The following is a 27,194-nucleotide window of genomic DNA, read 5'->3' as shown; positions in this document are numbered from 1 at the left end:
AATTACCTGCAATGTAGTGGTTTTTCACAGTAAAGCATTCATTCATACAAATGGTGAGGTAATGTGCTGCTATGGGCAAGCGGTGGCACTGTTATCTCAGAGAAAAACAGCTTTATCTTATTTCTATTATTTTAAGTGAATCAGCTTGTTACAATACATAAAATACAAGCAATATAGGAGCCAGTAATAGCACGAATATGTACAAATACAAGTATAATGTAGAACAAGTAACTCTTGTTTTGTTCTTGTACGATGAAATGAATGATTTCTATGTACAATCTCTACGGTGTCGTGGCACTGGAAGAAACAGGCCCATGAATAAGATGACACAGCACACTCTGTTAATCCTACCGGGTAAATATGAGAACAATTAGCTGAAGAAAAACCTGCTCCAAACAAGTTGTGCTTCCTCTGGTGGTAGGCTTGGAGACCCCAAGACCCTGATCCTGAATCAAAGATTAAGAGGATAAACGTCAGAGAAACTGACACATACTCTCCTGATGTAAAACTTTGATTTCAACATTGGAAGAGTGATTGTCCAGTACAGATGTTTCTTTGTGGTCTCAGAAGTCACACTGATATTCCGTTTGCTCACCCTCATGTCTTTCTGAACCTGAATGATTTAGTTTCTTCTGCAAAAGAAGGTATTTTAAGGAATGTTTTAACTGTTTTTGGCCGTGCATTGAAAGTGGGGTCCAAAACCACACATAAATACAAGTTAAAACCTCTTTTTTTTTGTAGTTCCACATGACAGTAATCCATACAACCCAGTTGATTTATCGATGTCTTTTGAAGTGAAACAATATGTGTGTGTGCAAGAAAAATACTATTATTTTAAACTTTTCTTTAACTAAACCATTGCATGAAGATCAGCATGTTGTGAGTTTTAACATAAGTCTGCTGTGAAGCTTGCACTAGAGGTGATGGTCATGTGCTTCACGATGCGCTTACATTTACATCCAGTGTGAGCTCATGAAGCCACATCTGACAGCTGGTCTAAAGCGATGCGTTATGTTTTCTTACACACACACAGGCCTATCATTCCACTTCAGAAGACACAGATTCATCAGCTGGGCTTTGATGGATGTGCTTGGTGTTCTCTTGACCCCAGGGTCTCATTCACTTGCAGTATATTTTTGACTTTTTTTTCTAGAAATCTTTGTTTGTGTTTATCTGAAGAAAGTTCTGTACATCTGGGACAACATGGGGGAGTAAATGATAAGAGAATTTCAGTTTTTGGTTTATGTTAATATCGTTTTTGAGTTATGTACCCAACACAGCTACAAGAAAGCAACTGTATATTGTGACTAGTCAAAATTGCATTGTAGACATCTTAAGTTCATATTATTATAAATTTTTTGGAAGTTAACGGAAAAACTGCTTACAATTGCGCTGTCCAACAATTTTTCTTCAGACTCAGCTGTACGGTTAATGCTCAGTTCTTGCCTGCCCGCTGTCTTTGTCTTCATGAGAGAGCGAAGCTGAAATTAAAAGCTCCCAGGTTTTGTTTATCTATGGACCTTTTTCACATTTCCGTGTTTCCCAGCAGCGGAAGTCGTCATCATTGGGTTCACTTCAAGAGCAGTGAATGGGAGACTACCACAAATATATGTTTTTGGCAATGAGTTTGCAGGCAGCGTTTTTGCAGGAAAGCACCTCACGAAACTGATTTCAGACTGACTTCTGAGGCAGCGCATGATCTACAACAAAATAGAACAAGTTTTGGTGATAACTAAACCAATATTAATTACTATAATACTAATCAAAAGTGCAAACATTTACACACAAACTAACCACCAAATACAATTTTCAGAGGCCATCTTTATTTTTTAGCTGAACCGTCAGGGAATGGAACGCACAGGATTGTGGGATATCAGAGGCAGCGAGGGATACAGAAACCGATCTCATGAGACAGGAAGTGAAGCTAACTTTGGATTGGGACGTGCCTCGATGCCTTCCTGTCTTGGAATGTTTCCTCAGTTTTCGGATGCAGCCTAAAGCCGTGCCAAGATCCCATTCATTTCAATAGAGAGCTGGTCGATTTCCGGCGACAGCGACCGGATGTGGGCGTGTCAAGCGACGCCACAAAGTTGAGAATCCTTTATGCAAATGAAGAGCGACAGCCAATACGAGCGACAGTAGAGCTCACGTGATCCTCTCTCAGCTATTGCGGTGACGAATATCATTCATAAACGTTACCTAGGCAACCAGAGGTGGGAACGCCCACTAGCGACTTAAATCGCCACCCAGAGCGAAAGGCAGCGACAAAGCCACTGGTGTGAACGCGGCCTAACAGTGCATTCACAGCAGACGCGACTGGCGCGGATAAATCTTTGAACATTTTGAGTCTACTCGCTTCATTCACGCGTGAAATTCGCTTCATAACAGATGCGACTTTCGTCTCGTTGAGAAATGGCTGACATGGATTTTGTTGAGAGGGTAGTTGCACTTTATGTGCTATGGAAACACTGGACGCGTGTATATCAGCCAAGAATGTAGTTGTTTAAAACTCAAATCTGCGGTTTATTTATGAAAACAGCGCCTATTTGAAAATGTGTTTTTGCTGATTTCGGAGCCGTGAGCTCCAGGCGATCACCGGACGCTCAGTGTTCATGTATCCTGAAGAGAGGAGCATCACCGCGGCTAGTCCTTCTGACATTTACCGCTGGCTCTGATGTCTCTGTAGTGGATAAACAGAAGATGTAATTTGTTTGGGGTAAATCTAACAGGTAATCTTTGGTCTATGGTACAGCTCCGGGTATCCACATACAGGACGATGATTTTGTCCTCTGTCGTTGTTTCGGATTGAATCACGTCACTACTAGAGCAAGCTCCTGATTGGTTAACGCTGCGCGAATATCCGCCAAAATTCAGATTTTTCAACTTGCGCGAAATTAAAAATGTACATTTATAAATGACAAAATAACCTTACAAAATGCATACACTAACATGGTTGAGTGTATAAGTGCACAGTGTGACGAGTCCAAACCTTGGGTTATTAAATGTAAATTGAGCTTGCCATATCACGCGACTGCTCGTTTGTAGCGCCGCTGCGATGACGTCACGCTTTTCCTTGTAGCGATAATCATGGCGGATCAACAATTGATCGAGTTTCTCTGGTGAGCTTTATTATTGCTCGCAGGACAGGTGAGACGCTGCTGTTTGTGTGAAGTGCACTAGAGAGAGAGTGTAATCGATTAGAACTAGCTCTGTTCTTTGTGTGGAGTATAGTTAGCTGCGTGTGCTGTTACTAAACATTCAACTTACTTAGCCGCATCCACTAAGATTATTTGCTAAAACCCCCAAATATTGGTGTCTTGTCGTTAGGGATAATCTTCTGTCTTTTGTCGGTAAATTGATTTTTTATGGTAAATAATGCTAGGAGTGTAAAGGATGAAACCAGGTCTGATATTATCAGTCTATGAACTGCGTGACATATAATATCTTATGAATTATTGCCAACATGAAACATTAACAAAGCTGTTGATGTTCTCTAGTTTTTCCTCAGTCTTCTGCGTTTGCTGTTGTGATCGGTCACTGAAGCATGTTAAAGATGTGAAGTGTTGTTTATAGTGTTACCCGGATGTGCCACACTCGCTTTAAATGTATTTTTAAAACACACGATGATATCTTGATTTATTTTCTCAGTCTGCTGATTCATTAACCCATAACACCTGTCTGTACTGTTCTGCATGTATTGTTCAGATCTGAAGGTTGGCACTGCAGACAAGTCTGCGGTTATTATTGCGGTTTATCTGAGTATTAGTAGGATATCAGCACTCTCTAATGGCTTTAATTGCGCTGCTGGATTCTCATCATACTTTCTGATGCAATATTTATAGCCCTCTCTATATGTGTTCTGAATGTGATTTCAGAGACCTTTTAGAATATAAGAATATTGCATTTTATAATCATTCTTTCAAATCCATAAATGTGGGCTCTTTTAGTAATCCTATTATAATAACAGTCTGATTATTTGAGCCATATTTCAAGAATATTTACGGATATAGATAACATAAAATGAATAAATATTTGCAATATTTGCTTTGGGATGGCATTAAATGGTAATTAGTGGCCCAAACAGTATTTTCACATTTAATCTATTGGCTCATGCAAAGACATTCATATGTTTATATAACATGATATTATATATGCACACACAAACACACCTTGTAGAGCAGCTTCAAGACATTATAATATCTTTGTCAGTGTATAGTTAAATCGAGGCCGGTGATATCACTCACATTGAGATGGCATTGCTCATCATACAGGTACATCTCAGAAAATTAGAATTGGTGAAAAAGTGCTTTTTTTCTTGTAACTTATTTCAAAAAGTGAAACTTTCATATATTTTAGATTCATTAAATGTAAAGTAAAACATTTCAAAAGTTTTTTTTGTTTTAATTTTGATGATTAGCGCTTACAGCTCATGAAAGTTAAAAATCAGTATCTCAATATATTAGAATATTTACATTTGAGTTTCAATTAATGACCATCTCTACAGTATAAATTCAGGGTATCTCTTGTTCTTTGAAACCACAATAATGGAGAAGACTGCTGACTTGGCAATGATCCAGAAGATGAACATTGACGTCCTCCACAAAGAGGGTAAGACACAGAGGGTCATTACTGAAAGCTGTGGCTGTTTACAGAGTGCTGTATCAAAGCATATTAAATGCAAAGTTGACTGGAAGGAAGAATTTGGGTAGGAAAAGGTGCACAAGCAACAGGGATGACCGCAAGCTTGAGAATACTGTCAAGCAAAGCTGATTCAAACACTTGTGAGAGCTTCAGAAGGAGTGGACTGAAGCTGGAGTCAGTGCATCAAGAGTCTCCACGCTCAGACGTCTTCAGGAAAAGAGCTACCAAGCCACTTCTGAACCAGAGACAACGTCAGAAGCATCTTACCTGGGCTGTGGAGAAAAAGAACTGGACTGTTGCTCAGTGGTCCAAAGTCCTCTTTTCAGATGAAAGTAAATTTTGCATTTCATTTGGAAACCAAGGTCCCAGAGTCTGGAGGAAGAGTGGAGAGGCACAGAATCCATGTTGCTTGAAGTCCAGTGTGAAGTTTCCACAGTCAGTGATGATTTGGGCTGCATGTCATCTGCTGGTGTTGGTCCACTGTGTTTTCTGAAGTCCACAGTCAACGCAGCCATCTACCAAGAAATTTTAGAGCACTTCATGCTTCCTTCTGCTGACAAGCTTTATGGAGATGCTGATTTCATTTTCCAGCAGGACTTGGCACCTGCCCACACTGCCAAAGGCACCAAAAGCTGGTTCAATGACCATGGTGTTACTGTGCTTGATTGGCCAGCAAACCCACCTGACCTGAACCCCATAGAGAAACTATGAGGTATTGACAAGAGAAAGATGAGAGACACCAGACCCAACAATGCAGATGACCTGAAGGCCGCTATCAAAGCAACCTGGGCTTCCATTACACCTCAGCAGTGCCACAGGCTGATCACCTCCATGCCACGCTGCACTGATGCAGTAATTAAAGCAAAAGGAGCCCCTACCAAGTATTGAGTACATATACAGTAAATGAACATACTTTCCAGAAGCCTGACATTTCTGTTTAAAATATGCTTTTGTTTATTGATCTTATGTAATATTCTAATTTTCTGAGACACTGAATTTCAGGTTTTCATTATCTGTAAGCCATAATCATCAAAATTTCAAGAAACAAAGGCTTGAAATATTTGACTCTGTGTGTAATGAATCTATATAATATATGGGTTTCACTTTCTGAAATGAGTGACAAAAAATATTGACCTTTTTCGCGATATTCAAATTTTTTGAGATGTACCTGTATATGCATGAAGCAGAGGAAAATATTAGGGCTGTACATGAGGAACAGCGTGTCACAGACTGTTTTACTGCAGAATAATTGGTGTTTCTCATCACACTGTGGGTCAGAGCGTCTGTCTCCAAGAGCTGCTCAGACCTGCTGGACAGGTTTCTGATGTCAGAACAATGAAGAGCTGAAAGCCTAATGAGAGCAGATCAGTCAAACCCAGCAGAGTTACACAGTTACTGTCTGAGCGAGAACAGGTGGATATCAGTGGCTCAGGCAAAACACGTCAGTCTCGGCTGTGAATTCTGTGTCCAGTCTGGACAAAGCCTCTGTCATGACATGAATTACTGAATCACACTTCATATGCAGAACAGTTAGAAAGCGCTATACTGTAATGACTTGTTTCCAGACACTGTTATGCTGCTCAAACAGTCAAGTCACCTTTATTTATATAGCGCTTTTAACAATGTAAATTGTGTCAAAGCAACTGCACAATATCAAAAAAGGAAAATAGTGTGTCAATAATGTAAAATGAAAAGATAAAAAAAAAAAAATTCAGTTAAAGGCATTTCATTATTGAATTCAGTGATGTTATCATCCAGCTCGGTTCAGTTTAAATATGTCTGTGAAATCAGGTCGACGATATCGCTGGAAATTAAGTGTCCCCAACTAATCAAGCCAGAGGTGACAGCGGCAAAGAACCAAAACTCCATCGGTGACAGAATGGAGAAAAAACCCTTGGGAGAAACCAGGCTCAGTCGGGGGTCAGTTCTCCTCTGACCAAACAAACCAGCAGTTCAATTCCAACTGCAGCAAAGTCAGATTGTAAGGGCTCAACTGGTTCCAGTGCTCTTTCCCGATGGCTGTCTAAGTGGCTTGGTCCTCACAGGAGATCTGTCTCTGGCGCTCATCTCGGTGTCCTGGTCTCTGCTGACGTTCAGGGCTGTAGAGGTCGTCTCTGGGTGCTGATCCACCATCTGATCTGGATACGGACTGGATCTGGTGACTGCAGTGACCATCTGGGCTGGATACGGACTGGATCTGGTGACTGCAGTGACCATCTGGGCTGGATACGGACTGGATCTGGTGACTGCAGTGACCATCTGGGCTGGATACGGACTGGATCTGGTGACTGCAGTGACCATCTGACCTGGATACGGACTGGATCTGGTGACTGCAGTGACCATCTGGGCTGGATACGGACTGGATCTGGTGACTGCAGTGACCATCTGGGCTGGATACGGACTGGATCTGGTGACTGCAGTGACCATCTGGGCTGGATACGGACTGGATCTGGTGACTGCAGTGACCATCTGGGCTGGATACGGACTGGATCTGGTGACTGCAGTGACCATCTGATCTGGATACAGACTGGATCTGGTGACTGCAGTGACCATCTGATCTGGATACGGACTGGATCTGGTGACTGCAGTGACCATCTGGGCTGGATACGGACTGGATCTGGTGACTGCAGTGACCATCTGGGCTGGATACGGACTGGATCTGGTGACTGCAGTGACCATCTGGGCTGGATACGGACTGGATCTGGTGACTGCAGTGACCATCTGGGCTGGATACGGACTGGATCTGGTGACTGCAGTGACCATCTGGGCTGGATACGGACTGGATCTGGTGACTGCAGTGACCATCTGGGCTGGATACGGACTGGATCTGGTGACTGCAGTGACCATCTGGGCTGGATACGGACTGGATCTGGTGACTGCAGTGACCATCTGGGCTGGATACGGACTGGATCTGGTGACTGCAGTGACCATCTGGGCTGGATACGGACCGGATCTGGTGACTGCAGTGACCATCTGACCTGGATACGGACCGGATCTGGTGACTGCAGTGACCATCTGGGCTGGATACAGACTGGATCTGGTGACTGCAGTGACCATCTGGGCTGGATACGGACTGGATCTGGTGACTGCAGTGACCATCTGGGCTGGATACGGACTGGATCTGGTGACTGCAGTGACCATCTGGGCTGGATACGGACTGGATCTGGTGACTGCAGTGACCATCTGACCTGGATACGGACCGGATCTGGTGACTGCAGTGACCATCTGGGCTGGATACGGACTGGATCTGGTGACTGCAGTGACCATCTGGGCTGGATACGGACTGGATCTGGTGACTGCAGTGACCATCTGACCTGGATACGGACTGGATGTGGTGACTGCAGTGACCATCTGGGCTGGATACGGACTGGATCTGCTGACTGCAGTGACCATCTGGGCTGGATCTGGTGACTGCAGTGACCATCTGGGCTGGATACGGACTGGATCTGGTGACTGCAGTGACCATCTGGGCTGGATCTGGTGACTGCAGTGACCATCTGGGCTGGATCTGGTGACTGCAGTGACCATCTGATCTGGATACGGACTGGATCTGGTGACTGCAGTGACCATCTGGGCTGGATACGGACTGGATCTGGTGACTGCAGTGACCATCTGACCTGGATACGGACTGGATCTGGTGACTGCAGTGACCATCTGGGCTGGATACGGACTGGATCTGGTGACTGCAGTGACCATCTGGGCTGGATACGGACTGGATCTGGTGACTGCAGTGACCATCTGGGCTGGATACGGACTGGATCTGGTGACTGCAGTGACCATCTGGGCTGGATACGGACTGGATCTGGTGACTGCAGTGACCATCTGACCTGGATACGGACTGGATGTGGTGACTGCAGTGACCATCTGGGCTGGATACGGACTGGATCTGCTGACTGCAGTGACCATCTGGGCTGGATCTGGTGACTGCAGTGACCATCTGGGCTGGATACGGACTGGATCTGGTGACTGCAGTGACCATCTGGGCTGGATCTGGTGACTGCAGTGACCATCTGGGCTGGATCTGGTGACTGCAGTGACCATCTGATCTGGATACGGACTGGATCTGGTGACTGCAGTGACCATCTGGGCTGGATACGGACTGGATCTGGTGACTGCAGTGACCATCTGACCTGGATACGGACTGGATCTGGTGACTGCAGTGACCATCTGGGCTGGATACGGACTGGATCTGGTGACTGCAGTGACCATCTGGGCTGGATACGGACTGGATCTGGTGACTGCAGTGACCATCTGGGCTGGATACGGACTGGATCTGGTGACTGCAGTGACCATCTGGGCTGGATACGGACTGGATCTGGTGACTGCAGTGACCATCTGGGCTGGATACGGACCGGATCTGGTGACTGCAGTGACCATCTGATCTGGATACGGACTGGATGGGGTGGCTACGGTGACTGGGGATATGTCCCCGGGGCTCATCCAAGTGTCCGGCCTCCACTGACGATCAGGGGCACATACATCATCTCCCGGCACCGATCCACCATCTGATCCGGACACGGACTGAGAAACAGAATAGAAACAGACAAATATTAGCGTAGATGCCATTCTTCTTATGATGTAACGGGCACCGACAGAATTGCCTCGATACCACCGAGTATCGAAAAACGTCTTGTCGTTCGGTACCAAATTTCGATACCTAAGGGGTTAATCTCATCACCGTCAGTGAACCAATAATCCTGCAGCACTAGATGTGTTTGACTAGAAAGCGGTGCTGATAGATCAGTGTTTGACCTCCGCAAGAGCGATTATAAAGCGCACGGAGCAGTCTGCTCTCTATATCGCGCGGTTTGTTTATTACACACAGACTGAAGCTCGCGGGACATTTCAGCGTCTGCCATCTCACTAAATGAGGACATAAACACATGAACAACAGCTCCAGACCTGCTCTGAGAGTCACTTCATGAGCATTTTACCGTTTGATTCGAGTAAAACTAGCGTCATATCATATACACACAGAACTGTAAAGTATTCCCGGAAACCCGTCAAAATAAAAGTACGGATTAACTCGGAAGACACTGCAGCAGAAATATATTAATATTGTTCAGCGGAGTGTACTGCTACTACTAGGCTACTATTAAAATGATTTTTATTAATGATCACACAACATTTCTTCCATGTTTTAATTTTAATAGAAAAAAATTGTTTGCCAAAATAAATAGTTTTATTTTCAATAATTTAAAAGAAAAATGAAATGAATGTTTTATGCCTTCATTTGAAAACCAGATACAGAACACAGAATTTCTGAGGAAAAATACAACATTTCATAAGGCTGTTTTAAGAATAAATTTGAATAAACTAAGTAGTTTTTATGCATTCAAATAATTAGACATACTACAACATAGAATTTAATAATAAAACATATGGTGAAAGAAATATATAAAACATATAAAACACCCACTTATGAAAGTGGATAAAGATGAAATTTCTTGAAGTCTTTAACAACCTAGAATAAATGAATATAAATGATGATTGTGTCTGAGCGATGCGTATTGAAACGAGCACGCACTAGTGTAAACTGACAACTATTTGAGCTTTATTAAAATGATTTGCACTGATTTATTGTGTTGGCTATATTTTGTTCCTTTGTGCAGCGGCTCAGGAGATGAGTCTGTATACATGTCCACAAGCTTTTTGAGATCATGTAATCTTGTTAAAACTGTTTTCATAAAATTGGTATCGAAAAAAGTATCATTCAGGAACCGGTATCGAACTCAAGGTATCGGTATCGAACATTTTTGAACGATACCCAGCCCTAGTAGAGAATGAGTGGAGTTGTTCCTCAGGGGATCTATAGTGCACTGTCTGATGTGATATTGTAGCTGACGGCTGCATGGTTACAATTTGATCTATAATAGTATCGATCTTGGAAGTAAAGTAGTTCATAAAGTCATTACTGCTGTGCTTTTGGGAAATGCCAACACCTGTTGATGCTTTATGTTTCGTTACTTTAGTGACTGTATTGAGTAAATACCAGGGGTTGTGTTTGTTTTCTTCTAGAAGAGACGAAACGTAATCAGATCTAGCCGTTTTTAATGCTTTTCTGTAGGATAGGGTATTTTCCCGTCAGGCTGTATGAAATACCTCTAGTTTTGTTTTCCTCCATCTGCGCTCCATTTTCCGGGCTGCTCTCTTTAAGGTGTGAGTGTGCTAGGCTTTGAAAAAGTCAAAAGCAGAAGTGTGCTGTGAGAAATAGTAATCATCAAAACATTATCATTTATTATTATTATGATCTGAAGGCTATTTTGGAGTTGTTCTGAATGATGGAGGACCCTGTCAGAGTTATTTGTCCTTGACTTATCAGGAATGTGAGCTGTAATAGACTGCATTACAGCACATTAGACTCAGTCCTGCAGGTGACCTTGTTCATAAACTGTACGCCTGAGTTATTGCTGCCAGTCACGTAGTCACTTTACAAATACAATACCCACTTCAGAGTTACCGGTACTATATGAGAGTAATGGGAGTAGGAAATGGTGCTTTTCTTTTTTTTTAAATCATGTATTATAATTCAAGACTTGTGTGATACTTGTCTGTTAAAGATTTGTTTATCTCACCCTCAGGCCATCTGAGATCAGGATGAGTGTGTTTCTTCATCAGGTTTGTATAAATGTGTCTCTGCATCAGTGTCTCAGCAATGGATGCTCTGCAGTGAATGGGTGCCGTCAGAATGAGAGTCCAAACAGCTGATAAAAACATCACAATAATCCACAAGTAAAATGGATGTGAACTCATATTTTAGCCGGAAGCGGTGGTTTGAAGTTAAAAACATCTTAATGCTGGATGTGTTTCATCTTTTGTGTTCTCCAGATGTTAACTGATGGACTGGAGTGGTGTGGATTATTGTGATGTTTTTATCAGCTGTTTGGACTCTCATTCTGACGGCACCCATTCACTGCAGAGCATCCATTGCATCCATTTCTACAAATCTGATGAAGAAACACACTCATCCTGATCTGGGATGGCCTGAGAGTGAAATTGTCATGTCTGTGTTAAGGGCCATTGTTTTGGTCACGTCCCTGATCTCGGATCAGTATGTTTGTGAGGTCAGCTCATTTGTATTTGTTCTGTTCTGATGCTAGATTACTGAAGTCTGCTGCTGCCCGCCATGATGGAGCATGTACAAGGGGCCTGGAAAAACATCAGTCATGGGTTTGTGTGCAAAGACTCTGTGTTTGAAGATTCCTGCATGTCTCCCACCATCATCAAGAGCTTCCCGTACCGGAGATTATCCGATGACGGCAGAATCCCAGACTCCAAAACTAGCAGCACAATCCGCGTCTACCTGCCCAACAAACAGCGCACTGTGGTAACAAGAAAATCATCTGTTATTTCAAACACTTTCAGTGAATGTTTGACACAATATGATGAGCATGATATCATCCTGCTGCACCATTGTAAGCGTCTTGACGTTAAGCATTTATACAGGAGTCAAAGACATTTAAATGTCCGCAAAACAAATTGGACAAAAGTCATTTTATATACACAGAAAGCATATTAATGCATGTAAAGTGTCTACTTTTAAGGTTTCGAATAAGTTTTGGGTGACTAAAATGTCAAAATGTGGGTGAAATAATATTCCATTGCAACACTTATATTTATGTAAAAACTGATACAACATACTTACTCTGACCTGTACATATTAAAATATATAAAAGAATAAGTGAGCATACTAAATTTATTGCATTGCAAATTAGTAAAAAGTTCTTGCTGACAAATGGCCAAAATGGGATCGAGGCAAAGTTTAAAAATATAAAATTACAAGTAAGTAGTGTTTGGGGTAAAACTAGTTAGCCTTTCAATATGTCATAAACTGATTGTTGTGGTAAATATGCCTGGCAAGATCATTACACTGATATTTTAGCTGCTATTTTCTGTAAATCATGGTAAAAATGTATGAGATTTATTTTTTGCATAGAAAAAAACCTATTTAATTAAACGGGACACTTTCTCACTTTCTAAAAACAACAAGAATTCAAAGCTGCATTACACTTATTGTTTTGATGTTTGAAAACCCTTTTTCATCTTTGACCCACAGACTAGTTGATATAGAGCTAAAGATGCAGCCTGAAATGTTGAAACTGTGTGTTAACAGGTGAATGTGCGACCGGGTATGACGCTGCGCAACTGCCTCATCAAAGCCCTGAAGGTCCGGGGACTTCAGCCAGAGTGCTGTGCGGTTTTCAAGCTTCATCGAGAACATTCATTGTAAGTTGTGGCCTATGAAAAAAAAGAAGAAGAAGAAAAAAAGCGTGTTGTGATCTTGCAGTCTGAACACTATCTGTGATGCAATTGACAGCAATGTTTATCACCTTTTCCTCGCTGTTTGCACATGCAGTGCCAACAAAACACGTTATGTATTGAAGCCAAATTAATTTGGTATTTTGACCACTGATGAACAGAAAAAGACACTTCAGTGTGTGTGAATGTGTCTCTACAAAGATATGTAAAATAATTGCAATTATAAAAACATTGTATTTGGTAGGGATGGATATTGATGTAGACTCCCCAGTTCAGTATGATTCTAGTTCACAAGATTTCATTTGGGAATATTTGAGTTACACTGTTTGAATACTGGCATATCCTGGAGGAAAACCTCTAGCAGTGGCTTTTAAAACAACAGTGTTGTCCTGGAGTGGCCAAGTCTGAGTCCAGTTTATAAGTGGACTAGTAAATGTTTGTTCCATCATGATCTCCATGTAACCTGACTGAGCTTGAGCAGTTTTTCCAGAGAGATTGTGAGAACATTGCAGTGACCAGAGCAACTCTGATAGATGCAAAGCTGCATCTGCTGTATATACAGTCCGGTCCATAAATATTGGGACATCGACACAATTCTAACATTTTTGGCTCTATACACCACCACAATGGATTTCAAATGAAACGAACAAGATGTGCTTTAACTGCAGACTGTCAGCTTTAATTTGAGGGTATTTACATCCAAATCAGGTGAACGGTGTAGGAATTACAACAGTTTGCATATGTGCCTCCCACTTGTTAAGGGACCAAAAGTAATGGGACAGAATAATAATCATAAATCAAACTTTCACTTTTTAATATTTGGTTGCAAATCCTTTGCAGTCAATTACAGCCTGAAGTCTGGAACGCATAGACATCACCAGACGCTGGGTTTCATCCCTGGTGATGCTCTGCCAGGCCTCTACTGCAACCGTCTTCTGTTCCTGCTTGCTCTTGGGGCATTTTCCCTTCAGTTTTGTCTTCAGCAAGTGAAATGCATGCTCAATCGGATTCAGGTCAGGTGATTGACTTGGCCATTGCATAACAGTCCACTTCTTTCCCTTCAAAAACTCTTTGGTTGCTTTTGCAGTATGCTTTGGGTTATTGTCCATCTGCACTGTGAAGCGCCGTCCAGTGAGTTCTGAAGCATTTGGCTGAATATGAGCAGATAATATTGCCCGAAACACTTCAGAATTCATCCTGCTGCTTTTGTCAGCAGTCACATCATCAATAAATACAAGAGAACCAGTTCCACTGGCAGCCATACATGCCCACGCCATGACACTACCACCACCATGATTCACTGATGAGGTGGTATGCTTAGGATAATGAGCAGTTCCTTTCCTTCTCCATACTCTTCTCTTCCCATCACTCTGGTACAAGTTGATCTTGGTCTCATCTGTCCATAGGATGTTGTTCCAGAACTGTGAAGGCTTTTTTAGATGTCGTTTGGCAAACTCTAATCTGGCCTTCCTGTTTTTGAGGCTCACCAATGGTTTACATCTTGTGGTGAACCCTCTGTATTCACTCTGGTGAAGTCTTCTCTTGATTGTTGACTTTGACACACATACACCTACCTCCTGGAGAGTGTTCTTGATCTGGCCAACTGTTGTGAAGGGTGTTTTCTTCACCAGGGAAAGAATTCTTCGGTCATCCACCACAGTTGTTTTCCGTGGTCTTCCGGGTCTTTTGGTGTTGCTGAGCTCACCGGTGCGTTCCTTCTTTTTAAGAATGTTCCAAACAGTTGTTTTGGCCACACCTAATGTTTTTGCTATCTCTCTGATGGGTTTGTTTTGTTTTTTCAGCCTAATGATGGCTTGCTTCACTGATAGTGACAGTTGACAGCAACAGATTCCAAATGCAAATAGCACACTTGAAATGAACTCTGGACCTTTTATCTGCTCATTGTAATTGGGATAATGAGGGAGTAACACACACCTGGCCATGGAACAGCTGAGAAGCCAATTGTCCCATTACTTTTGGTCCCTTAACAAGTGGGAGGCACATATGCAAACTGTTGTAATTCCTACACCGTTCACCTGATTTGGATGTAAATACCCTCAAATTAAAGCTGACAGTCTGCAGTTAAAGCACATCTTGTTTGTTTCATTTGAAATCCATTGTGGTGGTGTATAGAGCCAAAAATTTTAGAATTGTGTCGATGTCCCAATATTTATGGACCTGACTGTAAGTGAATACTTATGAAAACTACCATTTTGTGTTTAATAGCTGTAATAATCCAGCCCCAGTTGGATGAATCTTGGCCAATTCAATGCTCATTTAATGAAAACACACTATTCTTTCTGTTCAGTAAAAAGTTGCGTATGGATTGGAGCACTGATTCTACCTCGCTGGTCGGAGAGGAGCTGCTGGTTGAAGTCTTAGATCACGTACCCCTGACTACACACAATTTTGTGAGTTCCCATAATGTGTTCACACTTAGCTACTGCTGTCTCTACTGTCTTTACGCTAACAACCGTCCCCTTCACAGGTACGAAAAACGTTTTTGAAGTTGGCCTTTTGTGACATATGTCAGAAGTTTCTTTTACACGGCTTCAGATGTCAGACGTGCGGCTACAAGTTTCACGAGCACTGCAGCACCAAAGTGCCCACGATGTGTGTGGACTGGAGCAACATCCGACAGCTCCTGTGAGTGTTCATCAACCCATACACACCTGTCTTATCACGCTCGAGAAAGAGACAACACAACTGTACAGGGTCTGTACAGGCCTGCTGGCGCACAAACATCAGGATTTTAATGTTAAACATTGTGATTTATGGGTCTGGAAAATGAACTAAAAATTAAAAAGTCTTAGGAACAGTTACAGAAATAGTACAGTGCATATGCTTTTCTAGTGAAATTCATAAGTGAAAGCTCAAAGGCATAGGAACTCCGTTAAGTAGCCATGCGTGAATTGCTGGCTTTGTGTAATGTGGATTTTCATGGCATTTTTACATTAAACAGGCTTTTTCCCCCTCTGTTGAAAAGAAGATAGACATGTAGATGTAGTTCAGGGGAAATCTCTTGATACACAGAAAGAGTTTTGCATAGAGGCCCTCACGCTGGGAGCTTGGTAGATGTCTATCAATGAAAATCAGGTAATGCATGGTACAAAGGTCCATTCTTCTGCTGCTCGTTCTGGTCGGGAATTCATCACAAAGCCCTCCTTCATTAAAAAATATACAAACATAATGTTTTCTAAGATAATATACCAAGGAAAATCCCTCATTAGTCCATCTCAAATGAGATCTTGTGTAGCTGTCATAAAGCAGGTGTATCATGCAGTCTTTAAGATCATTCGCTGGCCGTGTTTTCCAGGCTGTTCCCGACTCCCGGAGAGAACGGGACTCCATCGTTCCCTCCTCTCTCATCCCGCCGCATGCAGAACTCTAAATTCTCCTTCAGGTACATACAGCCCGTTTCTGTGTTGACCTCAAATCTAGTGAACTCTCTTGACAAGTCCTCTGAAAACCAAAGCATGTCAAGACGCCACCTTGTTTGGTTTCTTCTGGATTATGCTTGTAGATCCTTGTATTAAAGTGTTTCAGGTGATTGTTTGCTGAAAACATTTTTAAGGTAGGTTTTTAGCTTTATATTTTAAACAGCCACCTTGCTTAATCTGGAAATCTTGCATGGTGGTAAAATATTTGACTATATATATAATGGTTAGTTAAAAATGAACAGTCATGTTTTCCCATTTAGTGCTGGAACGATTGGCCTTAGAAAGTTGTGGCCAGGTGGAGAAACTCAATCAAGATTGATAGCAATGCTCCATCTTCAGTACAAGAGAAGCTCTGTTCGCAGCATTATCAGCAAGAATCATTTTTACAATAACACACTTCCAGTGGAAGTACACTAGGCCAACATGTAATTAAAACAACCATTAAAATACGCACCGTTTCAGAAATATATCCCCTGTACATTACAAGATGTTGCCAGCATGAGACTAATGTGATAAAATCACTTATCTTTGTAAACTTGCATCCAGTTTTTCAACTGCTTCCTTTTTTGAAGATGACATAAAGCTGTTTGGCAACTTTCACACAAAATGATAATTAGCAGGAACTTGATCTGTAACCAAGATCTAAACAAAGTTTCTCTTAAGAGCCTTGTTTTTAAAAGTGCTAGTGGCATTTGATCTTCTTTAGTCTTCCCTACATCTGCTATACAGATTTTAACGTTATGTTTTCTTAAAGATGTAATTATAGAGTGCTGCTGAGATGGTGTTTGTGTAGGCCAGACTTATGTTAACCTCACACTGGTTCCTTTACCAAAACCCAATAGGACTTTTGCAGAAAATAAGCTCTGGGACCAACACAAGTTATGATGCTCACCTTAGTTCTGTTTTGTTTTTTTAAACCAAAAACCAATTCAAAAACCCATTGACTTTAGGACGATGTAACCGGAAGTGCTAAAATGCAACTCATTTCTGGCGTTTGGCCTACAAAAATACACTCAAACCAAAATTAATTCAGACACCTACAACATTTCTCACATTATATCACAGTTTATTAGCTATAGTTTAGAAAGTGGTAATAAAATATGACAAGAACTCAGTTAAACTGTCAGAACAAATTCATCTTTGATAGAAAGGTATGTAATGAATTGTTAAATTTAAGAACACAATTAGATAATACCAATTTAGCTCAACCAATCACCAAGCAATGCTTCATTCTGTGCAGTCTGTTCTGTAAAAAATGCGGAATAGCAATTAAAGAAAAACACTCCAGCAAAACATGCTCAGGTCAAACTGAATAATTTTTAGTCCCAAATTTTACTGGTAGTCCACTGTATGAATAATTTTTGGGTATGATATGTCACAGTTGACTTTATTTTGCTATCCTCACTTACAATGAACTATAGTAAAAATGATATCAGGTGTCTGAATAGTGTTAGTTTTGACTGTACATCATCCCTGCAGCGGAGTGTTGTGTTATAAAGATCTGGGTCTAAACTCTGACTGACGTACAAACTCTTCTCCAGTCCCTATCACAGATACTCCACGCCAAACGCTCTGAACTACATCAGCCCCGTGCCGTCCGCTGGCGTGTGTCTCAGTCATAAAGTGCTGTCCACATCCACTCCTAACGTGCACATGGTGAGCACGGCCATGCCGGTCCAGGACACCGCTGCGTATCAGGTGACCTAACATCAGCTGGCCTTCTGTTGGGTCCTGAACTGCTGCTACTGTCTTCTCTCAAAGCTTCCATGTGTTAATATAGTACTTCCCTCTGTGTTCACAGGAAGCCTTAGGGCGAGATGAATCAGGTGAGGGGTTTTTCAGACTTCTTCCTCAGGTTTCCTAGCAAAGCTAAGGCAGATATGTGTTCTCACACATCTCATCTCACTCCTTCTCAGGAAGCCCCACGGAGTGGTCCAAAACCCCAGCTCCGGCGCACAGGGAGAAAGCACCTTCTAACACTCAGGAAAAACGCATCGTAAGCGAAAAATCACATCAGATCAGTTTCTTGGTATTGTAGATTAACATGGTTTCACTATCCCGTAATACAAGCATTACATGACACGTCTGTCTGCTTCACTGGACTCTGATGGTGTTTCTGGTCTCCAGCGTCCCAGAGAGAAGAGAGATTCCAGCTATTACTGGGAGATCGAGGCCACCGAGGTGGTTCTGCTCTCCAGGATCGGCTCAGGCTCGTTTGGCACCGTTTATAAAGGGAAGTGGCATGGTAAGATTTCTCTCTCATCATCGTATCATCATTTTGTGTTGTTAAATAGGATTCAGCTGATGTCTGCTCTCACTAGCCGGGTTTCCATCCAAAGATGTGAATTTAACTTGTGTGCAAAATTGAAATTCATTTGTGAATAAGAGTCAAAGAGAACAAAATCGTTACATCCTGGTAAACTGGCACTAAATATCACTAAGAAATGTAGGAGAAGCCACTGAATATAATCATTTTCATAAATGATGAATTACTTGTGCCTCAGAGCGAGCAGACGAAACACAATAAATGCAGTCATTGCTTTCGGAGGAGGATGCGGCTGTTTGGGAACACAGTCGTTTAAGACAGTATTTATACAGAAATACTTTGACAGGCTTTACTCGGGCATTTCAGAATCACAATAACAACATTTCAGATGCTGTGGAACGAGATCCGTCTGCTGTTACTCAAGTTATGCCATCCCATAGCACAAAGTCACATGACGTTTTTGATGCGCATGGAGAAATGTATTCAGTAAATGCGTTTCCATCACCCTACAGCAAAAGATAAAATTACTCACTTAAAGGCAGGGTAAGCCATTTCTGGAAGCCAATGTTGATATTTGAAATCACCAAAACAAACACGCCCCTGGCCCAAAAGGGTCTCGCCCCTATTTTGATAGATCCAGCCCACATATATGTAGCCTACACCTCCCAGGCAACAATTAGTTCTGTGAAATATAAGCCGCTTTTCCACCGAAATGACCTGGAACAATATGTCCCAGGAACCCCCAGACCTGTTGTTGTCTGCGTTTCCATCGCGAAGTACCGAGAAGATTATGCAAATAGTCTGGTGACGTAACGTTAGGTCTTTGTGCGTTTCATAATAGCAAGTACGCAAATTTGGGCCTTGCATCCTTGGTAATTCAGACTTCACGAGTTAGACTCGACAGTGTGAGTCCCGCAGACGGAACGACACAAGTCCGGTAATTCTGCAAAGAGCAGTGTACTTGATAACGTCAGTCAGCTCACCTTGGACTCTTCCTCTCTGTATTTACAGACCAAATATATCAAACATTGATTTAAACAATAGAATAAAGACCAAAGATTACCTGTTAGATTTACCCCAAACAAATTACATCTTCTGTTTATCCACTACAGAGACATCAGAGCCAGCGGTAAATGTCAGAAGGACTAGCCGCGGTGATGCTCCTCTCTTCAGGATACATGAGCACTGAGCGTCCGGTGATCGCCTGGAGCTCACGGCTCCGAAATCAGCAAAAACACATTTTCAAATAGGCGCTGTCTTTATAAATAAACCGCAGATTTGAGTTTTAAACAACTACATTCTTGGCTGATATACACGCGTCCAGTGTAGGCAGACTTCAGCTGTTGTCCGGTTTAGACACGGTGTTACTCACCTATTGAGCAGAAACAAAGCAACCTCGGCGTCTGATCGCAGGCCTTCTGCTCCTCGAGTTCTCTCAGCGCTGGAAAGCTGATCCCATATTTACACGGGTCCTACTTCTTATCTCATCGTGCCGCAGTCGTTTTCCTCTTTTTGTTTTTTACCTGCCATCTCTATCTGTCTGTCGCTCGGCTCGGCTGTGCACTGAGCGCTCTCTCCTCGCATCATGAGTAGACACGCCCCTTACTGCTGATTGGCTACAAGTTTGTTTTGGTACTCGACCCGACTCAGTTTTCTAAAACGTTTTTGTTAACCCTGCCTTTTAAAACCATTTTAGTTGGTTTAAATACTATTGCTCTTATCATTTTGGCCACCGCTGTAGGTCACTGAATTATTAATAAATAAACATTTCTAAATGGTTGTCGTATTTAAAATATTTGAGAGGTGAATTTCAAGCAAAATTAAATAAACTCAATATTGATATATACATAACATGCAGGAAAAAAAAGATATCACAGCCACAAATTAAGAAGTCGTTCCCATGATTTAATTAGTTCCCTTGTTTTAGTGGTAACACTTTATAATAAGGTGTCATTTATTAACATTAGTTATAGTATTAACTAACATGAACAATGCATTTATTACACTATTAATCTTTGTTAATGTTAATGAAAATACAGTCGTTCATTGGTAGTTCATGTTAGTTCACCGTGTATTAACTTGAGATTTTAATAATGCATTAGTAAATGCTGAAATTAACTAAGTATTGTTCATTCTTAGTTCATGTTAACTAATGAAGCTTATTGTAAAGTGTTACCCTTTTAGTGAAGTTATGGCCACATTATACTACTGTATTTTAACTTAGTTCATTTGTGGCCACAATTGACCTAAAACAAGGAAGCTAATTAATAAATAGTGGAAATGAATTCTTAATTTGTGGCCGTGAGGATTGTTGTTATGCATGCTATGTGCGGGTCTCTGTAGTAGTAATACACAGAAATATTGTTAATAGGAAGCAGACAGGCTTAGATAAACCAGTCCTCCTGATTTAGTGAGTTTAAGTGTTTGTATGTGTTTTCAGGTGATGTTGCTGTGAAGATTTTAAAGGTCACGAATCCCACACCAGAGCAGTTACAGGCCTTTCGCAATGAAGTGGCTGTTCTCAGGTAAAGCAAAGAGGGGAAATGGACATTGTTTATAGTGAAACGGCCAAAGAGTGAGTTTAAGAGAAACAGCATTGTAATGAGCTTGTCCTGCAGCGCGAGACTCTGTTAAACACTGGCCAACACTTTATCGTTGTTACAGGAAGACCAGGCACGTCAATATCGTTCTGTTTATGGGATACATGACCAAGGCAAACTTGGCCATTGTGACGCAGTGGTGTGAAGGAAGCAGCCTCTACAAACATCTGCATGTGCAGGAGACCAACTTCCAGATGTTCCAGCTGATGGACATCGCCAGACAGACGGCGCAGGGCATGGAGTGAGTGTTTAGACAGACTCCAGTTGATTTCTAGTTAATTGAGCTCCTGATCAAGGTTTCTGGGATCGCACCTGAAAGCCCGGCTGGCTGCCCCTGATCTAAACCAGTCTTCTGCAGCCCTAAACACTTTATGTGCTGAATGCAAATTATAACATGAAACCAGCCAAATGCTCTTGTCTGATCTGGACAGGAAAATGAACAGGCCTATCAACTTAACTCAGCGGTGCTGTCGTCGATGTCAAGAAATAAATGAACATCCACTATTCAGCAAGGGACTCATTCAATTAATCAAAAGTGACTTTTATAAAGACTTTTTCCAAATAAATGATGTTATTTTATATATCATCCATGTATCTATCTATATAATATTTTGAACTTTTGGACTGAAGGATCATGTGAAGCCTGGAGTAAAATTCAACTTTGGTCACAGCAATAATTGACAGTTTATCATAGGGTCACATAGAAAAGAAAACCGCTAATTTAAAGTGTAATAACCTTTCACAGTTGACCATTTGTACTGTATTTTTAATCAAATAAATGCAGCGTCGGTCTTTCATAGCGTTAAACATCTCACCAACCGCAAGCCTTTGACCAGCGGTGTATTGATTACTGATGCAGTCGATAGACCGTGTTCGAGCTTCTCCTGGATGTTTCTGGGCCTGTGGTGGTGAAGACTGCAGAGCACAGCATATATTTTCAGTAACAGATTTGCATTTTGAGAGCGTGATACCATCAGCTATTTATAGAATTGAGACCAGCTTTTAAATAGTACAGCATGGGGGGTGTTTATATGTAAACTCAAAGGTGGTTTTGTCAGTTGACTCCTGCCGGTTTTCTCTACCAGTGTGATGATAATGACTGATATATAGAGAAAAAAACTAGGAATATAGAAGTAAAATGATTTCTAGTAACTCTTCACGTCTTTTGTCTTCTAGTTACCTACATGCAAAGAATATCATCCATCGAGACATGAAGTCAAACAGTATCTTTGGCTTATTTTACATCCTCTTGCATTGATTAAAGTGGTGAAGCATTGCTGCTACAGCTGCCTCTATAGAGAAGGCTTATTTCTGAAGCTTGTTGTGTTTGTGCTCATGTGAATATAGTGCTTAAGCTGTCATGACTTGCCTTAACGGAAGCTCAGATATCTTCCTGCATGAAGGGCTGACGGTGAAGATCGGTGATTTTGGTCTGGCCACAGTGAAGGCACGGTGGAGCGGCTCTCATCGGGTGGAGCAGCCGTCCGGATCCATTCTGTGGATGGTGCGCTAGAGGAAGAGTTCAGCCAGAACTGAACATTAGCTGAAAATGTGCTCACCCTCTCATCTGAGATGTAGATGAGTTTGGAGAAATGTGTCATTGCATCAATGGCTGCTCTGCAGTGAATGGGTGCCGTCAGAATGAGTCCAAACAGCTGATAAAAAACAAATATAACCAAAATATGAGTCCACAATCCATATTAATGCTTCTTCCAGTGACAAGTGCATCCTTGTAAACGCTGCTTGATCTGCAGATTCCTCTCCTGATTCAGACCAGAACACTTTCACTGGAGGAAGCGTTATGGACTCAATGTATTTGAGTTAAAAACGTCTCAATGCTGGATGTGTTTGAGCTTTTGTCTTCTCCAGATGTTAACTGATGGACTGGAGTGGTGTGGATTATTGTGATGTTTTTATCAGCTGTTTGGACTCTCATTCTGACGGCACCCATTCACTGCAGAGCATCCATTGCTGAGACACTGATGCAGAGACACATTTCTACAAACCTGATGAAGAAACAAACTCATCCTAATCTTAGAGGAACTGAGGGTGAAATAGTGTCTTGTGTAATAGTTTCTGATGCTGATGTTTTGTCTGTAGGCTCCTGAGGTCATCCGGATGCAGGACAATAATCCGTACAGTTTTCAGTCGGATGTGTACTCGTACGGGATTGTCCTGTATGAGCTGATGACGGGGGAACTGCCTTACTCTATGATCGGAAACAGAGACCAGGTACAATAACACTGTCAGTCTGTATCGAGTGATTCTAGACTCATTCAGGAGATGTGTAATAAGCCCCGGAGCGTATAACAGCGAGAACACAGAACCCTGGGAAATAACGTTAATCGGGATTATGTAATCAGATTCCAAAACTGAAGTACTTGTAATTAGATTATATTACATTTCAATCAGATTAGTTACTTTATTGATTACATATTATTCACACAACAGCAATAATTATTATTAATTCAATTAAAATCACAAACCTCAGTTTGAAAACCTTGATGTAATGTTTAATGCTCTTCAACAACAAATGGAATATATTTCCTTTCTTTTTGTATTATTCTGTCAATATGGTACAAGATTGTTTAAATCAATGTGATATGATTTAGGTTAAAAGTAATGAAGTAGTCTGATTTAATTAGCAGACGTGTAATGGATTACGTTACGAAGTACAGTTTCTGTCATGTCATTAGAGTAATCTGTTTACCATGCATACAATACTGTATTTGACTTTTAGATGCCTACTAGAATGATATTTAGATTTTTTACAATATAATTAGAAATAGGAGTCAAGTTTGTTAGGAAGAATGTTACAACTTTGTGCATTATTTTTGTGATAATCAAGTTCATTTGACACATTCTTCCTCAAATAGTGAAGTAGATCCTAACTGGAAGATAAGATCATATAATTATGAAGTCTATTCAGTTTTGAGGTGTGTATTTGTCTGCTGGTGTGTTTAGCTCCGTGCCTGATGATGATAATGGTGTGTTCACAGCAGCGGGGCTGTTTGGCAGTGATCTCGAGCGCTCCGGCCCTCAGGAGCCTTGCTGATAAATTTAGGAGCCTTTAAAAAGTCTAAAGGTCCATTTGAAGGCACACTCGCTGCTTGTGTAGCCCTTGTGAGCAGCCCATTATTATAATTATTGATTTAGTTATCTTGGGTGAAATAGTTACTGTTCAAAATCAGGGATTCTCACTGAAAGTATTAGTATATAATCTGATTTGTTTGAGAGGCGTGCTATTGTTTCCCAAGACATCAGACGCACAGAAACCCCAGCCGTATCACAGACAAGCCTTCACAGAAACTAGCTCCTGTTTTAGTTGTGAGTAAAGTATGCTGTTCCCTTTCGCATCGCATGCAGATCATCTTTATGGTGGGGAGAGGCTATCTGACCCCTGACCTCAGCAAACTCTACAAGAGCTGTCCCAAAGCCATGAAGAGACTCGTCGCCGACTGCATCCAGAAGTGCAAAGACGAGCGGCCGCTGTTTCCACAGGTGAGCTTCACTACAGGTGTAAACACGGACCGGCCTTACTCTAGCACAATCATTGCACGCTGTATGTATGATGTAGCGCTTGTATTCTTAAAAATATACTTCAAATGCACTGCAGCAAGTTTGAAATGTGTAGTATTTGCCCAAAACTGATAGAAAATACAACCGCAATCTTTTGGGTCACAAAACGGCTCGAATATAACGGCCTATGGGAGTAATAACTATAAATATTTAGTTAATAATAATTCATTTTGTGTTTATTGCTGTAGTCTAATGCTCAATAAGTAATTAATGTCAAAAAGCAGAAATAAGTGATTGATCTGCATGTCCGTTATCTGAACGAAATGAAATCGTTGTATCAGTTGATCCGATATCTTAAATGTAAATATTTTTTTCCACATTTCAGTTTAGAAAATTAAACGTCTTAACTGTGAAGAGTGGCACAATGCAAAAACCTTAATGTGCCTAAAATAGGCTTAGTTGTTTTATTAATATCATTTTTTGATTGCAAGTTTGACCCAATATTGGGTCTGCACTGTAAAAACTCTTTAGTTTTTTTGTTTTTTGAAGTTGCAAGATTATTAGAGTATATGATGAAATGCTGTTTTTCTGCTTCAAAATGTCATGTTTGATTTAATTGCATTTCTTTGTAATTTGCTGCAGTTTTCTACAAATTTGTGTCAGTCCTACGGCATTTTTCAGTAACTTGTCCTCCTGTGATGTGTAGGATTTAAACTCACGGTAGCTGTCTCTGTGTGTGTGTGTGTGTGTGTGTGTGCGGTGCTGTATAACTCTGCTGGTCTCTCTCACAGATCCTGTCCTCGATCGAGCTGCTCCAGCACTCTCTGCCCAAGATAAACCGCAGCGCGTCCGAGCCGTCGCTCCACCGAGCCTCACACACCGAGGACATCAGTGTCTGCACGCTGGCGCTCTCGGCCGCCTTCAAGTGAAGCGCTGTGGTTTCTCTCTCTACATCTGTATCGCAGCGCTCCAGTGGGATCCTTACTCCAAGCTTTCTCATCCTCCTCACAATCACGTGCCTGGAAGCAGACGCTCCGGTGTATATTCCCTAAGTGCCAGTGGGCCGTGGAGTCGCTCGTGGTATATCCAAACGCCTCCTAGCACTTTACCATCTTGTGTTTTTAGCTGTCTCTTTGACTGTGTGTATGTTACAGGAATCCAAGAAAGAAGAGTGGGTATTAACTTTATTACGAGACTTATTAGGGATTCGTATTTTTTCCAGCTTTTAGTGCTTGTCATGGAAGATTAACTTGTAAACTTGACAGATTGTTTATTCATTGTATTTTAATAAAATTAAGTTAAATACACCACACAAGCTCGGTTTTTAAGATGATTTGTGCTTGACATTTTTTTTTTTTTAAAGCAGCAGGAGCGATATGACATGAGAAGATGACATCGTTCAATGATTAAAGGGGTAGTTCACCCAAAAATAACAATTTGGTGAACATGCACTCCCTCTCAGTTCATCCGAGATGATGTGTGTTTCTTCATCAGGTTTGTATAAATGTGTCTCTGCATCAGTGTCTCAGCAATGGATGCTCTGCAGTGAATGGGTGCCGTCAGAATGAGAGTCCAAACAGCTGATAAAAACATCACAATAATCCACACCACTCCAGTCCATCAGTTAACATCTGGAGAAGACAAAAACTGAAACACATCCAGCATTAAGATGTTTCTAACTTCAAACTGTTGTTTAACACTAAAATACAAATCCATAATCTTGCTTTCTATTCTTTTAATACAAATCTGATGTTGGTCTGAATAAATGCTGATGCACTCATGCTCGTGTGATATTGTTTGAATTTAATATTGAGCATCTGATACAGGTTAAACATAACGAACAGATCAGAACTGTAGGGCCACAACTGTGCAATTAACATCAAATACAGTATAGGCTTGTCCACATTTTACTCTATTAAAGATTTTAAAGAGCAGTTGCAAATGGCACTTATCCTGAACATGTTATAAATGTTTACTTTTCATGTTAGAGAACAGTTGAATTAAAATGAACTGCATAAAGAGTCATTTTTGTAATATCTGTGCCGCTCCTCATTAAAAGTGGTTTTGCTGTCGGTGGTCTTGACTAAAATAATTCAGCGTGATTTGGACATAGCTTGATAGTCAATTAGTTGTGCTAAAAGTATTAATTACTAACATAGCTGAACGCTTAAATACATTTTTAAAATGTAATGTTTTTTTAAATAGTGGCACCCAAATAATCTCATTCAATCTTCTATTATTAGTAAAGTATTATTAGTAAACTCAGCTACTCAACTCTTTAAGAATTTACCGCAAGACTAAACGTTTTTCTATAAAAAATCCAAACATAAATGGAAAAAATCTGTAAAATAGTTTATTACAAATGTAAATAAAAACTAAATTGTCAATTCAATATTTAATACTTCAGTTCGAATGACTAAAAATGTTGATTAATGAAGTAAATTGTGCAGCACTAAGATGCTTTGTGTT

The 27,194-nt window shown here is 41.2% G+C and overlaps 1 protein-coding gene across 5 annotated transcripts; it reads left to right on the top strand.

Annotated features, from left to right (window-relative positions):
* Positions 1 to 3,063: 3,063 nt before the first annotated feature.
* On the top strand, positions 3,064 to 26,797 carry LOC306855382 (RAF proto-oncogene serine/threonine-protein kinase-like). Of its 5 annotated transcripts, none has more exons than XR_013782935.1 (18): positions 3,064 to 3,147; positions 11,742 to 11,968; positions 12,755 to 12,867; positions 15,209 to 15,311; positions 15,389 to 15,546; positions 16,217 to 16,303; positions 17,882 to 18,038; positions 18,142 to 18,166; positions 18,257 to 18,336; positions 18,468 to 18,585; positions 21,047 to 21,131; positions 21,271 to 21,447; positions 22,383 to 22,429; positions 22,592 to 22,710; positions 23,307 to 23,438; positions 24,573 to 24,707; positions 25,517 to 25,805; positions 26,092 to 26,797. XR_013782935.1 is itself a non-coding variant. In XM_079394054.1 (17 exons), the coding sequence occupies exons 2-17, from the start codon at positions 11,768 to 11,770 to the stop codon at positions 25,652 to 25,654; spliced, it is 1,875 nt and encodes a 624-aa protein (XP_079250180.1). In that variant the 5' UTR covers positions 3,064 to 3,119; positions 11,742 to 11,767; the 3' UTR covers positions 25,655 to 26,797. The 5 variants fall into 5 exon arrangements, 3 of the variants coding, with proteins under 3 accessions (XP_079250180.1, XP_079250179.1, XP_079250181.1); XR_013782936.1 differs by having other exon boundaries at positions 26,089 to 26,796; XM_079394054.1 differs by having other exon boundaries at positions 3,064 to 3,119; positions 25,517 to 26,797.
* Positions 26,798 to 27,194: the final 397 nt, after the last annotated feature.

The sequence above is a fragment of the Barbus barbus genome (genome assembly GCF_936440315.1).
Source record: "Barbus barbus genome assembly, chromosome: 35".
NCBI lineage: Eukaryota > Metazoa > Chordata > Actinopteri > Cypriniformes > Cyprinidae > Barbus > Barbus barbus.
Note: the sequence above shows the minus strand (reverse complement) of the source record. Positions and strands in the feature narration are given on the sequence as shown.

Bases quoted from the DNA above. Each gene is read 5' to 3' on its own strand.
- LOC306855382 (XM_079394054.1), top strand. From the start codon at position 11,768: ATGATGGAGCATGTACAAGGGGCCTGGAAAAACATCAGTCATGGGTTT. The intron at 16,304-17,881 runs GTACATACAGCC...ACTCTTCTCCAG, and splicing joins AACTCTAAATTCTCCTTCAG to TCCCTATCACAGATACTCCA. The intron at 18,167-18,256 runs GTGAGGGGTTTT...ACTCCTTCTCAG, and splicing joins CTTAGGGCGAGATGAATCAG to GAAGCCCCACGGAGTGGTCC.